Raw genomic sequence first — 21,434 nt, 5'->3', positions numbered from 1 at the left:
GTACTAAGTGTATTACACAGTATGCTGTGAGAGATCAGCCAGTTCCAGAGACATTTACATGAAACCCCTCCAGTCAGGTTCTGTGCTGCAACCAAGAACAACTTTACACCGGGAAACAGGCAAAGAGTCAGGTCAAGCATGAGCATCGTAGCAGGAGGAACAACAGGGTGTGCCCACATGGTGCTAAACAGAGTGACATCTCACTGTATGAACAAGCACTAACACATCACCCAAACATCTGAACCCCTGAACTGTTTGAGTTCTAATGCTAATTTCTAAGCTGTATGTAAATCTTTCCTTTAAAATAATTCCAGCAATCAACTTTTATAATTTAATACAAACACTAATTAGTGAGTTAGAAGACTGACATATTTCAAGCTGATGGGAAGAAGCTCATCTATTTTTTATCTATCATTCTTTTACTGCTTTATATTCACATTGCTATCCAAAGTGTACTTTGAAAATAGAATATTCTGATGATCACCATGTTATTGTCACAGGAAGAGTTTAAGAAATTGTGACTTAGACAACAGCTGTACCCCTCCACAGATCCTACCCCTGTCTCACCCAAACTGCCATAAGGCAGGAAAAATGCTGCACAACTACCTTAAACAATCTCTAAAGGCAGGAATTTCACATACAGGTCTTTCTGGTTTCCTACTCTGCTAATCACTGCAGAAATTTAAAAGCCTGTTAAACCCTCTTGGCATCACTCACTGTCCAAGCGCACACTTTTATTCCATACTAGAACTGAGGCCATTCATTTTCTTCCCACTCCATCCCAAAGCAGCTCAGATCTTCATTTAAGGCAGGAGGATATAAACAGGATCTATTCTGCATGGCTTATGTGTGATGAAGCCACAGGCTGCTTATCCCCCAGGAGCCCCTCTGCCCACACCTTTAGAGCTACTGCAGAGTTCTGTACAAAGACCTACACCTATTAAATCAACCTCTATCTATTAAATCAATATAAAAGCAGGACTCAGGTTAACAAGGACATTTATCCCCGTGTAAGACGCATTTCTATCATACTAGTGGAGCGTTCATTAAGTGTCACCTGCTTAATCAAACTTTTTGTCCAAAGTTTACCAGCTACACTGGTAAAATACTGCAGAAAGACCTCTCTCTCTATAGACATACACACATATATGTATGTGCACACAGCCATGTATCAAAATACAACCACTGTCCAGAAAGAAATGCTGTAGGTGCCACATACTACTTTCTAAATTTCAATTCTTCCTCACTAAACGTCATTTACCTGTCCAAAGCCACACAAATGTTCTTCTGTGTTGGCTGCCATTAGGAAACTAATGATGCTGCCTGGTAACACCACTTTCCAAATAAACCAACAGAGCAGGGTTTACCAAGCAAGAATTTGACAACAGCGAGTTCTTAAGAAATTAGAATTTTACTCATGACATGTCACAGAACATCAGCTCCTAGGCACAGAGCTTGTCCATTTCCCTTACCCCAGTCTTCCAAAGGGTGGTTGGCTGTGGCATTAGGATCACTGCAGCTTTGGAAGCACTGCATTAATTCCTGGGGGCAGTTAGGAGCTCTGACACCCACGGGCTCCGCCTGCAGCCCTGCTTAGCGCATTAGTAGCAATAACAGAAAGCCTTACCCTGCTGGGTCGGAGGTTCAACCGGCTGAGAGGCTGCCTGCAAGACTGGCTCAGAAGCAGAGGAGTCTCCCAGCACAGAGTTTAGAGAGTTCTCAACAGAGGCAGGGGTAGCTGCAGAGGGAGAAGGGAGAACACTAGGCTTGGATGAGGGAGTCGAGGCATTCGGGGAGTTGGGAGAAGGAGAAGCTTGAGGTCCAGAGAGTGACAGAGGTGGAAAGGAAGGCAGTGGGGGGGGAGGAGGTGGCAGAGGCGGCGTTGGACCTGAGGTAGAAGGTGAAGGAACCGGATAAGCCAGGTTTTCAGGAAGCCCGTTAGGAGCCGTGGGAGACGTGGACATTTGGGTCACCGGATTGGAAGCCGACACTGGGAGGACAGGTCTCGGGCCAGTAGCTTTGCCTGGTGGACTGCTTATCATTACTGGAGGAGATGGGGGCAGGGGGGCAAAACTGGGCGCGGACCAGGCAACGGGCTTTGTGCTGGGAGGCAAAGTCGCCACGGCACTGACGGGAGAAGGGGGCCGAGAACTTTTGCTCAGCGGACGTGGAACCGTAGCGTAATGGGGGAGAACGGGGTGGAAAGCTGAGCCTAAGGATGTAGCAAAACGTGATGCAGAGTGCCTTAGAGGCGGTGTAGGGGGAGTGGAGGTCGGTGGTGCAGAAGTCACTACAGCGTACTCCGGTGTGGCCTCTGCCATTGGTGCTGAGACTGCTTTTGCATATGATGGAGGAGGTGCTGAAGGAGGCTGGCAACTGGAGTATTCAGGAAGTGGAGTGCTATACGGGGAGTTGTCGAAAGATGGAGCTGGACAGAAGATGGAAAGCAGCAGCAAAGGCAGGATAAAAAAAGGAGAAAGAGAAAAAGGGAGCTAATGAAGCAACAAAACCAGCATTCAAACAAAATGTAAAAATGTAGACTACAGTTAGTACCAGAGGATTAGGCACAAGTGAAAATACTGTTAGGAAAGTTTTACGTATTATCAACAGCTGCTTTTAAATTTTACCAACTCTTTTTGTGCCAACATTTGAATTTACAAGTATGTTCTAGAGAAGGTTTTCTCCAATCCCATCTGTGAGATGGATTAGATACAGGGTTGAGCAATCAGTCTTTTACCAGCTTTTATCTTCCTGTTTGGTTGCAAACTGCAAGCAAGTGTAGTGATCTTAACATTTGTTTCAACTCCACTAATAAAACTCTAACCATAGGCAGCAAGTGTCATCTCTCTATTCCCCAGAAAAAGCTCCATAGCAAATATTGAAAGCACTGGGAATAAAACTACCAATAAAATCCTCTGCTCTAAAATGACTTACACAGTATTCCTTGACTTTCACCATGAGCTGACTTATGTAAATTGAGTTTGAGACTGAAGAACAACCAAGCACTTGACTAATGTTCCATTATATTACCAAAATGAGAAAAGCTTTCAGTTATCACTGGATACATTTCCGCAGGCAGTGCATAATCTTATCTACAAATACATACAACACATTTCACTGAAATGTTACCACAATGATAAATTAAGCAAGACTTCATACTGAAAAGCATTTCTCACACTATTACTTTGCCTTTTATAGGAACATACCTTCTATGTTAACACACTCAACCTGGTACCTTTAGGGTTTTTTTATGACTTATGCAACGACAATACATTTGTTGAATAGAGCAAACCATGATAAGATATTTAGAAAGTTTAACTCATCACACTTTAACCAATGTTGGAGGTGCCCAAAATGATTCAAGTTCTTCCATGCAATCAGAGTATGGCAACAGAGTGAGCAAATAGAGCAAAAAAATTTAATTCAGAATTAATGGAAAATTATGACAGGAAAGTCAAAGCTCTTGGACTTCTTGCCATAAAAAAAGGGGAAGGAATTCCAGCAAAAGAAAGCCTGAAATACTGACTGTTGTTACACAACTGTACTCACTGCCCTTTGTTGGCTCTCTCACACTCCATCACCCAAACACATAAAGAGCAGCCTGGTGGTTGAACACGCTTGGGTTTTAGAAATCTTACCAGCATTTGAAATTCTTCGCTCTCTTTCCCATTCCAACTGTTCCCTTTCCAACTGTTCTTGCCGTTCTCTTTCTTGCCTCTCCCGTTCAAGTCGTTCGAGTCTCTCCCGGTCCTGCCTCTCCTTCTCTTGTCTCTCCCTCTCCAGGCGCTCCTGCCGTTCCCTCTCTTGCCGTTCCCTCTCCAGTTGCTCCTGCTCCAGGCGCTCTCTTTCCAGTCTTTCCCTTTCTAGCCTCTCTCTCTCCAGCCTCTCCCGTTCCATCCGTTCACGATCCAGCCTCTCCCGTTCCAGCTCCTTCTGCCTCTGCTGCTCTTGCAACTGTCTACAATCGTGAGAAAAGGAAAGAGACTAAGCTGCAAGGCGAAAACCAAAAACATCGAGCAACTGTTAAAAGGACAAGGAGATAAACTGATCAACAATCTCAGCAGCAGCGAGAACAAAAGCACAGCATTTGTACCTGCATGGAAGTCTTAATTCTAACATGTCATTTTTCTGAGCTGGATAATAGTTTATTATGTTTACAGTAAAAAGAATCACATATCCGATTTCCTCTTAACATTCTGAGAGACAGCCTTCAAGAGGTAAGAATAGAAAGCTGATGCTGCTAATTTACTACCTGATACAATCTTCCCAGTTTGGGATATGGAGTTACATTTGTTCTTTGCATGGTATTTTATACTCCAAGCAGTGAATAGAAGTACAGTGAAATAGAAGCAACAAAAATACTCATAAAAAAAAAACAACACCCCCAAATAAATGGTGGTTTTCGGATTAACTAATCAGGTAGAATTTATCCAAATTTTACATAAGAATCAAAATGCACATGTGTCCATCTCCACTTGCATAGTAACACGCGCACACAGCTGAACTGGCAACAACATGGGAACACCCTGAAGGCACAGGAAAACTGGACAGAGTCAAAAAAATCCAGGGTGCAGCAGCCAAGGAAACACTGCAGGGAGCTGGCAGGGTTTCCAGCTCATGGGAGTCTTTGCAAAGCAAAGCAGAGAGGGGGAAGACGTGAAGAGGAGGAAAACAAGTAAAAGCCAGGCAGTGGAAATATCCTAAGGGTAAGAAGAAACCTTGCAAAATTCTCTGCCAAAGCCACTGGGTTGGCTGAAAGGACTTTCCTGAAAAAAAAAAAAATACAGTGGGAAAAGCTATATACCACCTTTTTGATCCTTTCTTCTCAACTTGTTTTACATTTTCTTGAGGGTTTTTTAGGGCTTTTAAAAAGATATCTCTTTTAAATAAAATACAGCTTTTTGATTTTCAAAGCTTTTTCATCTCTTGGGGATAACTAACTGCTAAAATGAAAATTAGGCACATCTTCCTCCCAGCTGTGGCCAGTATGTTCCTGTCAGTACATAACACTGAAAATGTTGCTAGTTGTTGTTCTCTATTTGAATTCTTGTTTCCAAAAACAATCCTGACAGTTAGAAAGAAAATCTTGTCTATAAAGCACAAAGCCATTTTTTCTGCCATGTTTCAGATGCAAACTGATGACAGCTTCTCAACAAATACAAAGCACAGTCAGCTCTTAACTAGAAAGCAGAGAGAAGACCTGAATTTTGACACCTCAAGCTACCAGATGTGTGCTTTCTATACTATGCCACTGGGCAATTTAATTTGGACAGTCATTGGCAATAATATGTATGTGTAGAGTCATAAGGACTGAATTCTGGAAAGGAACTTCAGCTGTTTCACTCCTTTTCATGCCCAGACAATACCAGCATAACTGCAAACTCCAGCCCATGAACAACTGTTACTGAAGTCCATCCGGTTTCCAGACCACTGCTTTTCCTTTAGAAACAAAAAAAAATTATGAATATTGAAATTTCATAATTGCTTTAACCAAGTAAGTTCCAGTTATGCACAACAAAAGGACTTTTTTCACTACTCAACTCATTTACCCATCAGAAGCAAAAAATCAGTTCTGCTCCTCTACCAGTTCTTCCCTCAGCCATATAACAAAGCTGTAAGAGCAGTCACTATGAAATCAGAGCTGCAACTCAGCTTGTTAAATGCCTGATTTTTAGCCTCTGAAGTCCACTAAAAACTCTGGTGATTGACCCATACGTATTTGGAACCAGTAGAGGATTTATATAAATATTAAGAGAATATAATATAAACCACAGAAATTTAAGCTCCAAGACGTATTAAAAATATTTTTGATGTTACATTTTCGCTTGTGCTGTACAAAACTAATTTTACTATGTTCTCTTTCCCCCCCCCCCCAGATGAAATCTATTATTAGAGGAAAACAGGGTTTTCATCAAGGCTAACTTCAGCTTGGTCATGTTAAAATTCTTCTTCTTTTTTTTTTTTTTTTGGAAAGGAGAGGTGGATACACGTTTGTAGCTAAAAGGCTGTTCAGAGCAGAAAACAACACTGACAGACTCCAAAGCAGCTTTGTTTATTTTCGTCATTCTTTTGCATTCATTTGCCAGAAGTGAGCATATTCTACCTAGAAATGTACACTCTGTTCATCCTAAAACTAAAATGGAGATATGGCATTTGGGATCATAAACATTTCACGTTATATTTAGTTTATAATACTGGAAGGTATCAATTCCCTGGGTTTAACAACACATCAAGCAACTGCCAGAAAATTTCTTTTGCTTAAGTTCTTCATTTCTTTACAGAAATAGAAGCTCAATATAGGTCACTCCTCACACAAGGGCAGCATTGCCAAGGCTGTTTTGCAATAAGCCATACCAAGAGCTCTGCCATTTCATATTTTCATAAGCAACCTGGAAAAGAAGCAGCAAGGTGCTCCTCATAAAGCTCCTTAGTAATGTTAAGATATTTAGGATAGCAAGGATGATGGCCGATTATGAAGAACTACTGATGGATCTTCTAATTCCACCTAACCTGGGAATAAAATTGGCAAATAAAACTCAGCTGAAGTGAAGCAAGGGAGAGAGAGAGAAATATCTGCTAAATTCATACACAAAGTGCTGGACTTTGAGTTGCCTGTTGGCTCAGAGGTGAGATATTAGGGTTACAACAGGCAGTTCTGCAACAACATCCATTCACTGATGTGTTCTGTTCCAAAACATCAACCAGATGCTAGACATCAAGAAAGGATTACAGAGCAGTACAGAAATAGCACCATCCTGCCTCACAATCCCTGCATCCCTGCTCCCATCTCAAAACAGGGAGAACAGCAGAACTGAAAAGATTCGAAGAGCGACAACACTGTGATCAAATGTACCAAACGCTTTCCATCTAAAAATAATTTTAAAAGCTGGAATTCTGCATTCTGGGAAAGACAACTGGAGCTGTACAAAATCCTCGGTGATGAGGACATCCCTTTACAACAGCTGGGAGGAAAGACTCAATGCAACTAATGAGAGCAAAGCTCAAAAGAAAAGAGCACCTCTGCACACCAAGCAGATGAGCTATGGAACTCCTTGCCAGGGTGATTCAAAGAAAGAGGAGGAAAAACCTCACAGGAAAAAAAAAAAAAACAACCATGGGAAACATTTAGAAAACAGAAATAGCATCATGCAGAAGCTGTTGAACCAAGAGATGCCCAGAGGATGGGAGAGCAGCAGAGGGAAGTATTCCAGGTGTTCAGCCTGGCCCAGAAGGGTTTGTGTCGTAACAAAATGCATCTATAGGTGTTCAAACTTAATCTGAAGCAAAAACTATTTCAATTGGCAATGAACACTATCAAACTGTGCTGGCTACCTAATAAGATCTAGATGAAAGACAGTGAGAACAACTTTCATCCACACAACAGCTGAATGAAAAAGTACTCATTATTTCATAAATATTGAGCGACTCAGTATTTCACACTTCACTTTTTTTGTAAAAGAATCCTCATTTTCCATTTCTTCAGGAAATAAAAGGAAAAAACCCAGACTTTTTTGGCAGGAACAAAGCTAAGCACTTTGCTTACAATACAAATGCTCTACCAAGAGAGGGCAGCAAAATACCTTGCAAACATATCTCATACATATGAGATTAAATACACCATTGTTGAGAGTAATTTCTCATTATATGTCACTGAAGCATCCCTTTGTCAACAAAGAAAAAAAAAAGAAACCAAAACAATAAGCAAACAACAACAACAACAAAAAAATCAAAAAAACACACCTCACTACATTTCCACTGTCATTTTAACAATTTTAGTAAATGTTTTGAATAGCAAACCAAAAGGTGCACAAGGAGATCAGAATGCCAGTAATGCAATCAAGTTGCTTTAACACAACTTAAGAATTCCATAAGCTACACACTCTTAGCAAGTGTTACAGTGGGTAGCTTAAAAAGAGTAAAACCACATCTGATTTAAAAAAAAAAAAAAGAAAAAGCATGAAATCCCTCTGGTTTTTGTTTAGCTAGCAATAGATAGTATAATTTTATTTTAAAATTTTGTCAGAGATCAAAATTATATTAGACAAAAGCATTAGTAGATTAAGGAGAGTCATCACACGTCAATTAAAGTACATCTGAATGACAAGACTTGTAGTTCAAGAACCCTGTGAAAGCAATACCTGAAAATCCTTCAGCTTTAGAAAGCACATCTGGCCACCAGGACAACTTCAGAAAAAGCTGAAGAGGTACTCAAAATGCCCCAAAAAGCTGTCTCATAGTGAAATGTTTGTTATGAAAAGGCAATGTGATTATTCTAACTATTTTGGAAGTGTGAATTACTAAATCTAAGAGCTAATTTACATTAAATAGCTGAGACTGCTGTAAAACTATACATGTCAGTCACACACACAAGGTACTGTTACTCATGTTTAGATTCAGAGCCAACTTCAGAATCTCAGAATAGCTGCTAGCTTTACCACAGAGACTATTCATGGCACTTTCTTTGTGGATTTTAATTAGCTTCATGTCAAAAGCATTTTGGGAAACTTCACTTTGGGGTGTTTTGGGGGGAGGCTCTTGGTTTTTTTTTTTTTTGTGGTGGTGTTTCTTAATCAGCTTACTTTAATACTGCATCAGCTTTTAAAATTATTTCCTCTCTTGCCCTTATACTTTTGTCCAGTTAAGGAGATAGTGGGAAATATTGTCTGAGGATAAAGAATCATATTTACAATACTAACTTGTGACTTAATATGAGCATTAATCCTACAGTTCTTTGGGCAGCCAAGCAGCAGGAGCATGACTACATTCTTGAAATAACACATGGAGAAAAAAATGCAATGAGCAGAATTAAGCACACACTGTTGCATCCCTGCTGAAAAAAATCCCCCCACATTCTGTGATGGTGAAAGTGTTCAGAATCTCTCCTACATGACAACTGCAAAACACAATTGCAGTTAATTTACTTACCCAGGTACACACAAAGCCTTCCTGGCTTGCTCTTGATCATAAAAAAGAATAACAATTAAGAAGTCCTGCTGTCTCAGCTCCTGTTATTATATGAAATGAGCCAACACCACATGCACACTGAGATCACTTTCCATTTAGCAAGTAGCACCACTGCATTCAAAACCCAGTGTGTGTGATGGGTAACTAGGAGGCTATCTCCAACTAATACTATCCATTATTTTTTGATCTGTATTGGGGAGGCAGAACGGAACAGGTGGGGTTCTTAACTTCTGTTCCTGAAGGTGAATGACTGAGAGACCCTCCTGTTCTTTTGCTAAAGACCTCAGCACAGTCAATCAAAAGAATGGAATCCTCAGTTAATTCTCTTAAAATATGGCCATTACCATACAGGTTGAAGAGAAGACAAAGATCTCACGTAGATTAAGAAACTTCAGTGTTTACTGGTAAAACAATATTCTGCTTCAGAGCAGACTTAATAGCCAGAGGGAAACTGTCCCTTTCTGGGACACTTTTCACATCTAAGCCTCCATATTTTGCTCACCTGCAGCAGTTACTTTATTTGTGGAAAGACTCCTTCCACCACAGTAAAGATGCCTTGAAACATGCAGAAACCCCCACTGTGTCAAAACTCAGAGCTTCTGTCACAAGGGCACCAAAAGAAAAAAAAAAAACCTGCAAGTAACAAATCCAGAGCTGAAACAGTTTGCAAAAGCAAAGAGCTGCCTGCTCTGGCAGGTCACCTTGTTTCCTCAAGTGGAAGTTGTGCTGTACATTCGCATAAATCTTCAGGATTCTAACACTAGCTTGCTTTGCTCTTGGCTGTGAGATCAAGCCATTAAATTTTTTCCTAAAAAGATGATAGGAAACTGCACTGAGAAGCCCATATATCAACCTGAGTAACAGAGTTCAGCCACGAACCTGGAAGGCTTCTTGTCACAAAGCCAGATACATTAAAAACAGAGGTATTTCCATGAACAGTAAGAAAGCATCTTTGTATCACATCCAAATTCGGCAGGCACTGAGCTGACAGACACTCCAAGACGAACAGAAACTTGTTTGAAGTATTTAATTTTAAAACTCACTGTAGAAAACAAAGATCCAAGACAAAGCCTGCAGAAAACAAAGTATCTTGAGGAACAGACCTTACTGAAGCAATTGCTACACTGAATGAAGAGGTCAGCTGCAGGCAGATAATACATAATATTTGACAGCTGTTAGTCATCATTTATAAACACGCCAATTTCGTATTTCATTCTTGTTTGGCAGAAAAACTGTGTCAAAGAAGGGCATCAAATCACTCAAAGATCAATATGAATACTATTCCTGTTTTGTCTGCTTAAAGATACAACAACAAGGAGAATGGGGGAGAAAAGAAATGTATCACTAATGTGTATTGAAAGATGACACCAAAGGCCATCACTTGAGTCATTAAAAAACAATGCGGACTTAAAAATCATAAAATTGAGGAGAGATTTTCTGTGTCCCACATGGTGTTTTTTGCTTTTTTTTTGAAAAATAGTTTCTTGCTTGTGCTGTTACTTTTTCTAAAATGACAAGGTGTGGCAGAAGAGAGACACAAGGATGACACCCAGAAGGCAACATGAAGGTTGCCACACTATTGCTGGCTTTAAACATTGCAGTAATATTCAGCACTCACTGTTCTGAAAGTTACCATTAAGACATTCTGTATAAGAAACCAAATGTGATTATAAGAAAGTATTCAATAGTGGATGCGTCTTTATTTCTGGGCTTCACTAGGGTTTTTCTTAAAGGTTTATAAACATGAAATCTAGGAATAACTCTACTATGCTAAAGTTCTAAAAGTAAATGTATTTTATCAGCTACAATTAAAGCTGGGCTCATCAGTCCAAACCAACTGACTTGTTCAACCTAGAGTCTCAGTGTAGCCAGGCTTTCGGGGCTGCTCCGAGCTCCTCTAACCCTGCCTCAAACTGTGGAGCAACAAACAAGACAGCAGTGTTTTGAGTTTTATTCTCAAATGCTGTTAGCCCCAGCATGTGGGCACAGATAGCATTATCTAATCCAACAGTCACTACTTACTAGAATACAACTCACATGATGGTTCTCCTCCTCCCACCACTGAGTCACTGCAACAAACAGAGCAGCTGGCTGCAAACAGGCTACACAATGTCTGGCTGAGCCACAGGCACCAGCACCAGATGCAGGCTGACCTCAACTCCATCTGAAGCACGTTGTCCTCTACAGAAGAGCAGCCACCTTGTGATCACCAGGATCTGCACACACTCTCTGGACATCAACACAAGTAGATGCAGACACAGCTAACCTACTTTATCACTGTTGGAACTGTTTACAGGGCAAAAAAAAAATGCTCTGACATGTTATTTTGAACTTAGCTCCTTGCTTGATTTTTAATAGTTTAATCCTCTGATCATCTTCTGCACAAGTTCAGGCAAGTGTGTCTGTTATGGCCCTTCAAATTTGCAGGAACTTATCTGAATAATCAAAACGGAGTATCAGCATTAAACTTGCTCTTCCATCTTTAATATTAAATATTTATTCACCACTCCAAAATTCAGCATTTACCACAGAGCTCACTCTCCTGTGTGGTCACGCAAACCTACTGAATACATATCTCAGTGCCTACACATTATGTACCATGGAATGAACACACACCACCCCCCAAATTTCATAATTCATGTACCAAGAGAAAATACATCCACAGCTTGGAAATTTCCAATCTGTATTGACATCAAACACAGGCAGCCTCCACAGAGACTGAGAATCTTCATAAATAAAAAGTACACAGATGCACCAATAACAAGCTCAGCAGAAGTGATCAATATTTAACCTCTTTGCATCTTCCTAAGCAATCTCAGCTGCAGAAACTTAACTTTGCATTATCTAAACTAAACTCCTGCTCTAAAACTCTTACCAAGTTAGCTTTATTTTCTGCCAAGTTCTAGACAGTGAGGACAGTTTCTTCCTGAGCATAATGCACATGGTGTCAGAGAAACCCAGACAAGACCTAGTCAGCTTGGTACAATGAGCAAGAAACAGGGACTCAGAAGATCTGCCAAGCCTGACTGTTAAAGGCCAGAGGTTTGTGAAGTGAGTTTATGTATATGCCCTGGAACTGACAATTACTGCCAGTCTGAACAGTGCTGTGGATCTCTAGTTCTTTAAGCAGCAGTGAAAGGTGAGACTGTTTCAAATCACAGTTTGTTTGGTTTTTTAAAAAAAATTTGTATCAAACACTCTACACTTAATTTAATGCAAAATTATATAAGCAAGTAATTGATTACATGCATCATGATTTTGAAACACTGCACAAATCTAGGTCCTTACAGCTACTTCCAGTGATCAGGCAGCTTTTTCTTGATCAGTCACCATTGCATGTAACACTTCCAATGTCCATTTGATTTTCCCAATACACTAGTATGATCTATGGGTTGGTGGCTTTCCCCTCTAAAACAGGAGGCCTACTATGAGCTCTCATTCTATTCTGATCATCAAAATCTGCAATATCATCCAACTCCTCCTGTTGTCCTTCATTCTCACGTATCTCAACTCACATCAGCAGCAAGGACTTGCTTTGTTCAGCAAAACACCAAAACAGATTTGATTGTTCCAGGTCCCATTCATGCATTGGTGCCTGTTCTAATGCTCCTCTCTTCCACATTAACTAGGAAATTCCCTCTTGATATCTGTCAAATGCTTTACCAAAGCCCAGGAACATCCTTTCTGCTTTTGCAAAGAAAATACTGTCAGGGTCCAGTTTACTGTCCTATGCTTTATCTGTTACCAAAGTCAAACTAACAGGCTTTCATTTCCTTGATCAAAAGGGATTTAAGGTTTAAGAAGAAGCTTTTATGTTATAAGCTAAAAATGCATTAGCTGGAAGTAATAAGAACTAGGTTTCATCAGTCAAGCAAAAATTAGTAGCCAGCCACCACGATAAAGACATGAAGAGACGACTACAAACCTGAAATGTATTAGATAGAGGAATTCTAACAGACTGAGGGATCTATTAATGCTCTTGCATCAAACCTCCTTAAGCCTCATTTTCTTCATGTCCATCTTTTCAATACATCATCTAAAACTAACAGAACACCAACTTTCCTGGCAGAAGTTAGATCACAAAAAGACACTTGTACTCATGGAATTTTAGAAAAAAGAAGAATCTCAGCAGTAGAAAAACCTTTCATTGGCAAAAAAAAAAAAAGGGGGGGGGAAAAATACCCCTGTATCTTAGGCATTAAAAATTCTTTTGATTTCATCTAAATCAAGTCTCTGGGATGCAAACTTCATGCAAATTCTGTAACATGCAGTTACACACAATACAATCATATAACTGATTGTACTGACCACTCAAACCCTAAACCAAAAGGCCAACCACTACATCATAATCACATCTATCTCAGATTAGAACTCTAAGTTATAATCTAATCAATCCATATGCTTTTTAAAGAAATTCTACATCCTTGAAAGAAGCTGTGGGATAAATGGCACAATTTCAGAAGCAAAGGAAAACTGGAAGCTGTACATCTGGCCAGTAACTAGGGAAAGGTGACAGGCTGTGAGAAATCAGTAGAAACAAGGCTACACAAAGCCATGGGCAAACTTTCATTCCTTTAAATTACTATAGCTAAATTGATACTGAATTGTGGGGTGCAAGTTTTTTTCTTTTAGTATTTCCACATGTTTTCAAGCTCAGGAGTATGTAATAATTACTCATTTACAGGGGGAAAAATATTTTACTGCAGTTAAAAAATAAGATTAGCAAAATTCAGAAAAAATGCTTTTAATCTGTAAAATAAAAATCTTGCCTTTGAGTCTATCAGTAAATAAACTGTTACCCTTGTCAGCCTCTGTACTTGCACTAAAACTAAGAACTCTTCCACAAGATGTTCTGAAAACCACACCATGTCCACACTACATTCTAGCACAGGCACACCCCACGTTTTCTTTAATGGTATCATCACAAACCAAACTGAAGCAGCAAGTGAACTTCAAGTATGTAACAATTACAACCCCCCACCCTAATATTCTGCTGTTGCATTTTGCAAACTTGGAATGTTTTCGAGTACTTACGAAAGAATTCGGTCAAGTTTTGGTCCATGACGTCCCTGAGGGACAGTGGGGGGCTTGTACACCCTCATCATTCCTTACTATCTGTACAGCTCCTCTGATCCTGGAGCTCTTGCTCTCTTTATTTATGAAGCTGTGACCATTTTGAAGTTATTTATAAGCATTAACTCATTAAATTCCCAAGTGTCATATTAGATACCAACTCAGTGACTCACACTCCTGCCAATCTATTTACCACGGCTGGGAGAGAAGGTAAATTTACATGCACGAGTAGCACACACAGGCATGCCATGAACTAATCTTGTATTTTAAAATGGTCTGTGACATGAGGTAACTCTGGAGTTATTAACAAATACGTATGTCAACTGAAGCTGGCTCATTATCAATCAGTGGAATTTATAAACACTGCCTGGCCACCTCTCTGGCAAAATGAAAAACAACCCACAGAACAAAATATCCCCTCAGTTTTGAGGATCAAAAATGGAAGCTGGAGTGTTTTAAAGCTTGTTGTTACTGTACTTAAGTGAGTGTAAGTTAAGGAAAATTAGAGCTAGCTTCAAGTACTCCCTGAGAGGGAAAGCACATACCATGTGCTAAGGTTTCTTAAAGTTACCAATTCACCAGAAAATATTATTTCTTTACATCTTATGTGTAATCTTGGCCTCATAAAAACCTCAGTGTCTCAGATGGCACATCTGGTCCTAGCAGCTTTAGAAACTGTATCACTGCACAGTAAGCAATACAAATATTCAAGTAAGAAGATCTGCAGCAAAATAAACAAAGTAGTATTACTACTTTAGCACTTTTACCCAAAATGTAAGGCATCTAAATCTTTTCTAAAATAGAGAAAAATCTCTGAACCAAAATAATGCACTTCTGCTGGCAATGATCTAATTTCACTCTTCAGTTCCCAATTTTCCCAAGATTCCTGAACACTGGTTATAAAAGCAAAGGAAAACATCAGATCCGTTGAAGAGCTCTCTTTATTATGGCATTCTTCACGGGCCAGTCCTTTGGCAAAATATTTCTGAAGAAATGTTTCTATTTCTGCCTAGGAAAACCCTGAAGCTACAAGCCACATAATTTAACTTTGAAATTAGTCCTTCTTTGAGCAGAGGGTTGGACTAGACCTCCACTGGGTCCCTTTTTCAACTTTAATTTTCATGCAAGCAGGTATTTTTCTCCAGCTTAGAATAATTTAAAAAAAAAAATGTTCTCCTGCACTTAACATGGGAGTCAGTTACACACTACTAAATCCAGGTACACCTAAGAGGAGGGATGTGAGACCAGAACTCAAAGACAACTATTATCAAGCACATTTTCAAGAAAACCCCCACCCAAAAGACACACATTTCACGAGCCACAGACTTGGCAAAGCCTTTCTCCTGATCCATCACAAACCCCATGTTCCTTCCCACGCAGTAACATTTATTCCCATTTCTTGCATTCCCTGTAGTCCTACTGCTCCCCACAGGATTCGAGTCTTCCCACACTGCCTTTACCCTTTACTGAGATTGGAAATGTCACTTTAAATGTTAAAATGTTAAAAGTAATATATACTTAAACCTTTTCTTCCCAACTATTTACTACTCTCTACATTATGGTAGTAACTCCTGTTCTTACAGTCTGAAAGCTGCAAGACAGTTACTATGGAAGAGAAGTTCTAGCTTGGAGTTAATTGAACTTTATTATAGCCATGTAGTTACAGGAGTAATGAGACTGAAGAAGCATTTGTGAAAGATTTTAGCAAAATTACATGTTCTTCTTAAGCTAAATGACAAAACAGCAATAGTCTTTCCACAGACAATCTGTCTACCAGCATGAGTAAACACCCATTCCAGTGCTTCATCCTTTTTTCAGGGAAAAGCAAATCAAACCCAGGACCAGACTTCAAAGAGGACATTAAATGGAAACAAGGAGAGCACACTGATCAAAAAAGCAAAGCCACAGAATGCCATCTGATAGGATGACCTTCACATGCCAAAAATTTCAAGAGACTTTCAGAGCTCTTAATATAGGGCAGCACCTTTTTCTGAAGAGATGCCTATCTACAATGCTTCTCTGAAAAGTATTTCAGCATTATACATTTCAGATAATGCAGCCGTCTAAAGGAACAGACAGGAAATAAAAATACTAAAAGCCACTAATGTAGGACAGAAAAAATATCAAAAGAAAAAAGGCTTTTTAAAAGTCTGTCAAAAGAAGAGACATAAAAGACTTTTACCATGACAGCAAACTTGCACATAAACACATCAAACGGACAAATTTGTAATGAGCTTTCTGCTTTTTGTTTTTAAACAAGGTAACTTTCAGATAAAGTGATCCCCACTCAGATTCAAGAACACACAGAAGAAAAGAGACAGACAAGTATGACCAATTTTGATGTCAACCCTTTGTTCAACATACATAGCTAGTTTATCAAATGAATTATTCTCAAACTAGCAATCTGGTTCTGCTCACCTTTTCATAAACAAACTCAATGCTGAATAGCAAACAGAAAAAACCTGAGTGCTAATTAGAGCCAACATGTTTAAGCACTCTTCCAGTTACCACAAAAAGCTATAGGGTGCATTTACACCATCAGTCTGGACCACCTCCCATTTATTCAAGGCTCCTGTTGCCTGTATCTGTTCTGCATGTGACCTAAATCACTCCCAGCATCCCTTCAGGAAGGGAACAGCTAATCTCCTGGGAGTATTTTGATGGTAAAATAATCCAGGATTGCACCACAGGCAGTGTGCTTGGGACAGCCCAAGGTCTTACTGTTTTCACTTAGCCCAGTGTGACAGCACTGTCCTACAAGGCTTTGCCATTTCATACACCCATAACCCAGACACTCACCCTACAGCACCACTCCATATTGCCACGAAACAAAAGAGGGAGTATGGCAACCACAGAGTTTGTGGAAATTGGGAAGTCCATCAACACATAATGATTATTAAAAGGAATGGAAAAAACCCTGTATGTTCGAAATGCTATGGGTCTGAAAAATATCCTGCAGGGATAGAAATTGAATGGAACAGCTTAGCGTGGAGGAAGCACCAACTGGTATGGGGAACACAGACCAGCCACTCAGGGCAGCACAGATATAACCAGCACTGCTCCAGCTGAAAGTTAAACTGCTGAAGGCTCCATAAATTTATACACTAAAAGTAGAAAATTAAGGTTTTTTGCTAAAGAATACACTGTAAAGGCAAACAAGATTTCCAATAGAATGTTCTGATCTAGTACCTCCACATTCAGGACAAAAAACCTGTCATTCGTGATGACTCAATTCTCTGCTTCTAAAACTTCCTTCCTCACTTGCTGCTTTTTTCAGTGTCAAAAACTGAACACACAACAGTCACTGGAAAATTAATTAGCCTGGCTGGAAATGACAGCAGTGAAATTTCCCAAGGCTTCCCCTCTGATCTTCAACTCTTTCCTGACAGGCCAATTCCAACTGCATTGTTTGAATGGGTGGAGAGCACGAACAAGGGATCCAGCTACAAAGTATTTACAGAGCTGCACTAATGAAAACTGTGCACATACAAATGCTGCTCTCATGCAGAAGTGCAGTTCTAAGTCCTTGACATTTATTTTCTCATAATTCAAGGAGTTAACACTTCCTTGAACTGAACAGCTGTTCACTTTTAATACCATACCTTCTCTGGATTTCCATTTCTTCTTGTGATGGACCATTTTGTACTTGAGAAGGAAGCTGTGAATTCTGTCGAGGCAATGTAGGACCTAAGAGCAAAGACAGATCATAAATTAATGGTTTGAATTTTTACCATGCAAAAAAAAGCACAAAATCAAGGAAAAAGGCCAGCCATCACACAACATTGTAAGAACTGCTCACTTCTGCTTTTTAAGCCAAACAAGCTCAACAACATAATGCAGCAAATAAAAACTGCAACCTCACGCATGTACAATGTTACCTCACACATCTGGGGAATGAATTTATTTCACATGGATGGAAAGGTTTCACAGAAATGCAAAACAAACTTTATATATGATGGAATTTGACAAAAGCTTTGAAAAGCACTCCAAGTCTGAGTTTTTCTTTAAACAATGAAGTCCTCTTGGAGGAACAAAAAAGGCTCAAACAATTAAAACACTCACCTAAATAGAACACTGGAAAAGTGGGAGAAAAAAGAAAAAGGAAAAAACAAAAGAACACGAGAAAAACCATCAGAACCTTTATCACCACACTGAGAGAAGGAAGATAAAGCATGTTTCTACAGGTCACACCAAAACTTATTCAGATTTCAGCTCATCAACTTGGATCAAAGGCCTTTTTTGGATAGGTAAGTATTGTGTCCAAAGGAATGGGGGCATATAACAAATGTACAAACTGTGAATTCTGCTAAGCATAAGAAATGCAAAAGGGAAGGTCATACAAAATCATCTTCAGCCTTTACTGATGGGCAACTCTGAACCATACAACTTTCAAGTAATTGTATACACAAGATCTGTGTTCTAGAAACAAAAAAGCTTTACCATTTTAATCACAAATGTACTTACAGCACAAAACTGTGTAAAAAGAAGTGAAGAATGAAGAAGTGTGGAATGGAATACAAGAGACCATGAATGCATTGTTGCTGTCAAAACAGGCAGGATAATCCAGGAAATTATTTAGATTAAAGCGATGCTCAAGATGATGGAATTTATGAAAAAGAATTAGAATAAATTAAAATGTCAAGTTCTGAAAACGTCCCAGAGCGAAGCAGTGATTTCTCACTGATATTCCACCAGACTAGTTAGAGTGACAGAGCTGTAATGAGATCTTCCCCATCTCAAACATCACAACGCAAAACTTTTTCCTATCTGAACTTGTGAAAGTCACCCAAACTGATACAAAGACCATGTGTGATACACTGACACATCAAGGACAGGCAATTTGCCTCAGACACAGCAAACAAGTGCCCTGTTTAAAAGCCATACAAAAAGGTTCATTTCCTCAGAACACCACAGTATTGTGTCCACTGTGGTCCTTAATCATGAAAATTATAGAAGTGTCTGTGCACTATCTACGTACCCTAGAATTACAAAAAGGTTATACTTTCAGCAAGCATTAGGCCCTTATACCTAATGATGTTGCTTCGGATGTACTATTTTTGCTTGAAGTATCTCCCAAGAGACGCCCACAGGTACAAACCTATAGTCCTTGAAATGGACTATATATTTAACTGCATCGATAAATTAATAATGAAATTATCGTTAAGTAGAAACATCTGCCACACGGCTCATCTGGAAAACTTTTCAGCTTTAAAACTTCCATAAGATGCATGTCCTCCTCTCCTCTCCCCTGTGTGACAGGTGGAAGGCTTTAATGCCCACTAAGCCATGACTGCAGCTCCCAAGCAGCTGGGCTATTTGCTGCCTGCACCAGGCTGCAGCCTTTCATGGACTTTTACAAGTAGACATAATCCAGCAGCAGTTAAAGGTGCTATAAACACCAGCACTGCTGCTTGCCGTGTCCAACAGAACACTTGGAGTAAGTCAAGGCTCACAGCTTGAGCTGCAAACTGCAGGCAACACTTTAAGTATCAGATATGTGATGAAATTCCCGTCCTATTCCTCAGAATGAAACATGCTGGTGTAAAAATAAACAATGAAGAACAAAAATAAAAAGAAATGGTCACAATGTGTCCATATACCAACCAGAACTATTTTGTACTGAAAAATGCAGTAGAAATGAGAAGTTCAAGCTTCCACCCATTTAATCTTTAAGAGTATGTTTTTTTTGAAGAAGGTATTATCATGCTCCAGGTAGCTGGATGCAAACTACCACTCTCCAACCTTTCTACCTTAGTCCTTCTTTAGCCAACACCTCCAGAAAGCAAACACCGAGCTTCACCTGCACTGGCCATTCCAACCCACCTAGCTGTGAGAAAATATGTTCTTGTAGCCTCAGACTTTGTTCCAGAGCACTGTCCTTCAGAAAACCATGTTATCCATCTGCAGAATTCTGCAGAAGGCAAGCATCAGCAGGCCAAGTTAACTTGAACTTGGCCAGCCTACTCCAGTGGTGGGCTTCTTTCACAGCTATGCACACAGGAGACAGAAGAAAATCACCTGCTGGCAATTAACCTGGTGGTTCTGGTACCTCTTACACATTTTCGCCTCAAGGAACTGCAACCAGAGTATACCAGGCTTTCAAGAAAGAAATGTCCAGCTACCAAGGCCTGTTTTCTCATCAAAATTCTCTCTGCAACCACCTTGCTAATGAACATTAGCAAGTTAAAGGTACATGCCAGGTTAAAAAGTATGTTTTATCCTAGAAGGTTTATTACAGCAAGCCAAGACTACCACTTCATTGCTAAAATACAATTGCCTGGGTAGCAGGACAGGTGTTACGTTAAATAAACAGGAACTAGCTAATAAAAAGCACTCTCAGAGGCTTTTGAACACTTCAAGATACTTCAGAAACCGCAACCCCCAGGAGAAATACCCAGATACTGCCTGGAAAAGAACTCTGATCCTCCTACAGGATCACTTTATCTTCAGAAGCCAATATAAGCCAAGTGAGAGATGAGGATGAATGGTCTATTCATTCTGAGTTTTAAAGAAAACCTAACATCTCTTTTTTTTTCTAAAAAAGCACAGATGGTGCACTCCACAGCACACTCTGACAGACAGAGGATATAATTTCATTCTAATTTGTTCAGCAGCCATTCCAGTTTCAGTGCTTTCTGTTTTTCAGCTTATTCTCACCTTTGCATCATCCTTCCTTCAGGCAACTGCGTGGTGAGAGATGGACTGGAAATCTAACACATTAAAAATCCCAGGGGAAAAAGCCTGCATGAAGCATTTCCACCACCTAGATCAGAGCCAGACCTGATTCTTCATGCAGTCACACAGACAATTATGGTGGCATCAACATCAGAACATCAACATCAGACTGCTGGGGACTGCTGGAACCAAACCAAGCATCCCCAACATCACCTTTTTAAACCACAACCAGAGTTGTAGTTTATCAAACTCCTTAACTTCATTTTTCAGCCCTAATTGACTGCTTACCTTGTATCCCTATTCAAAAGCCAAACCAATTTCAGTTGCACAACCCTATGAAAGCATTAACTGGCAAGCTGGGGAAGGAAACACATGGTTTGTCCTCCCTCAATGCCTTTTGTTCCTCTGTTCCTTCAGTCTTTCAATTACCTCCTCTGCTTTGGAGTGTCACACCACACCCTACCCCACTTCTTTTAATGTCAGCTGCATTGTACGTTACCAGTGTTGACACTGGCTGACATTGGAAAGATCACATTCCTATAGCCCTAAAAAACCCCAAGGATCAGCTGTTCAAGATTGGCATAACACATGTCCTGCAAGTTACACACTGAGCTAGTGTGTGTTTTCATCTGGCTGGACAGGCTTTCTTGGGAGCTGGTAATACAAGGATGGATGAAATGGGGTGGGGGGGGGGGACCAGTGGCGGGCCAGGAATGGGGAAA

General features: G+C 39.9%; 1 protein-coding gene across 2 annotated transcripts in view; it reads right to left on the bottom strand.

Moving 5' to 3' along the window:
- The window catches only part of ENAH (enabled homolog (Drosophila)), a 45,927-nt gene that overhangs the window by 15,251 nt on the left and 9,242 nt on the right, over positions 1 to 21,434 (bottom strand). The window contains exons 3-6 of one of the 2 annotated variants that reach the window (XM_008630397.2): positions 18,100 to 18,111; positions 17,640 to 17,724; positions 3,639 to 3,958; positions 1,628 to 2,428 (exon numbers count right to left, since the gene is read on the bottom strand). In XM_008630397.2, coding sequence (XP_008628619.1) covers positions 1,628 to 2,428; positions 3,639 to 3,958; positions 17,640 to 17,724; positions 18,100 to 18,111 — 1,218 coding nt within the window. The remainder of the gene's footprint in view (positions 1 to 1,627; positions 2,429 to 3,638; positions 3,959 to 17,639; positions 17,725 to 18,099; positions 18,112 to 21,434) is intronic. The other variant, XM_017730157.1, reaches the window with a different exon arrangement.

This window comes from Corvus brachyrhynchos, unplaced genomic scaffold, assembly GCF_000691975.1.
Source record: "Corvus brachyrhynchos isolate BGI_N302 unplaced genomic scaffold, ASM69197v1 scaffold101, whole genome shotgun sequence".
Lineage (NCBI taxonomy): Eukaryota > Metazoa > Chordata > Aves > Passeriformes > Corvidae > Corvus > Corvus brachyrhynchos.
This window is presented reverse-complemented; position numbering and strand designations above follow the sequence as displayed.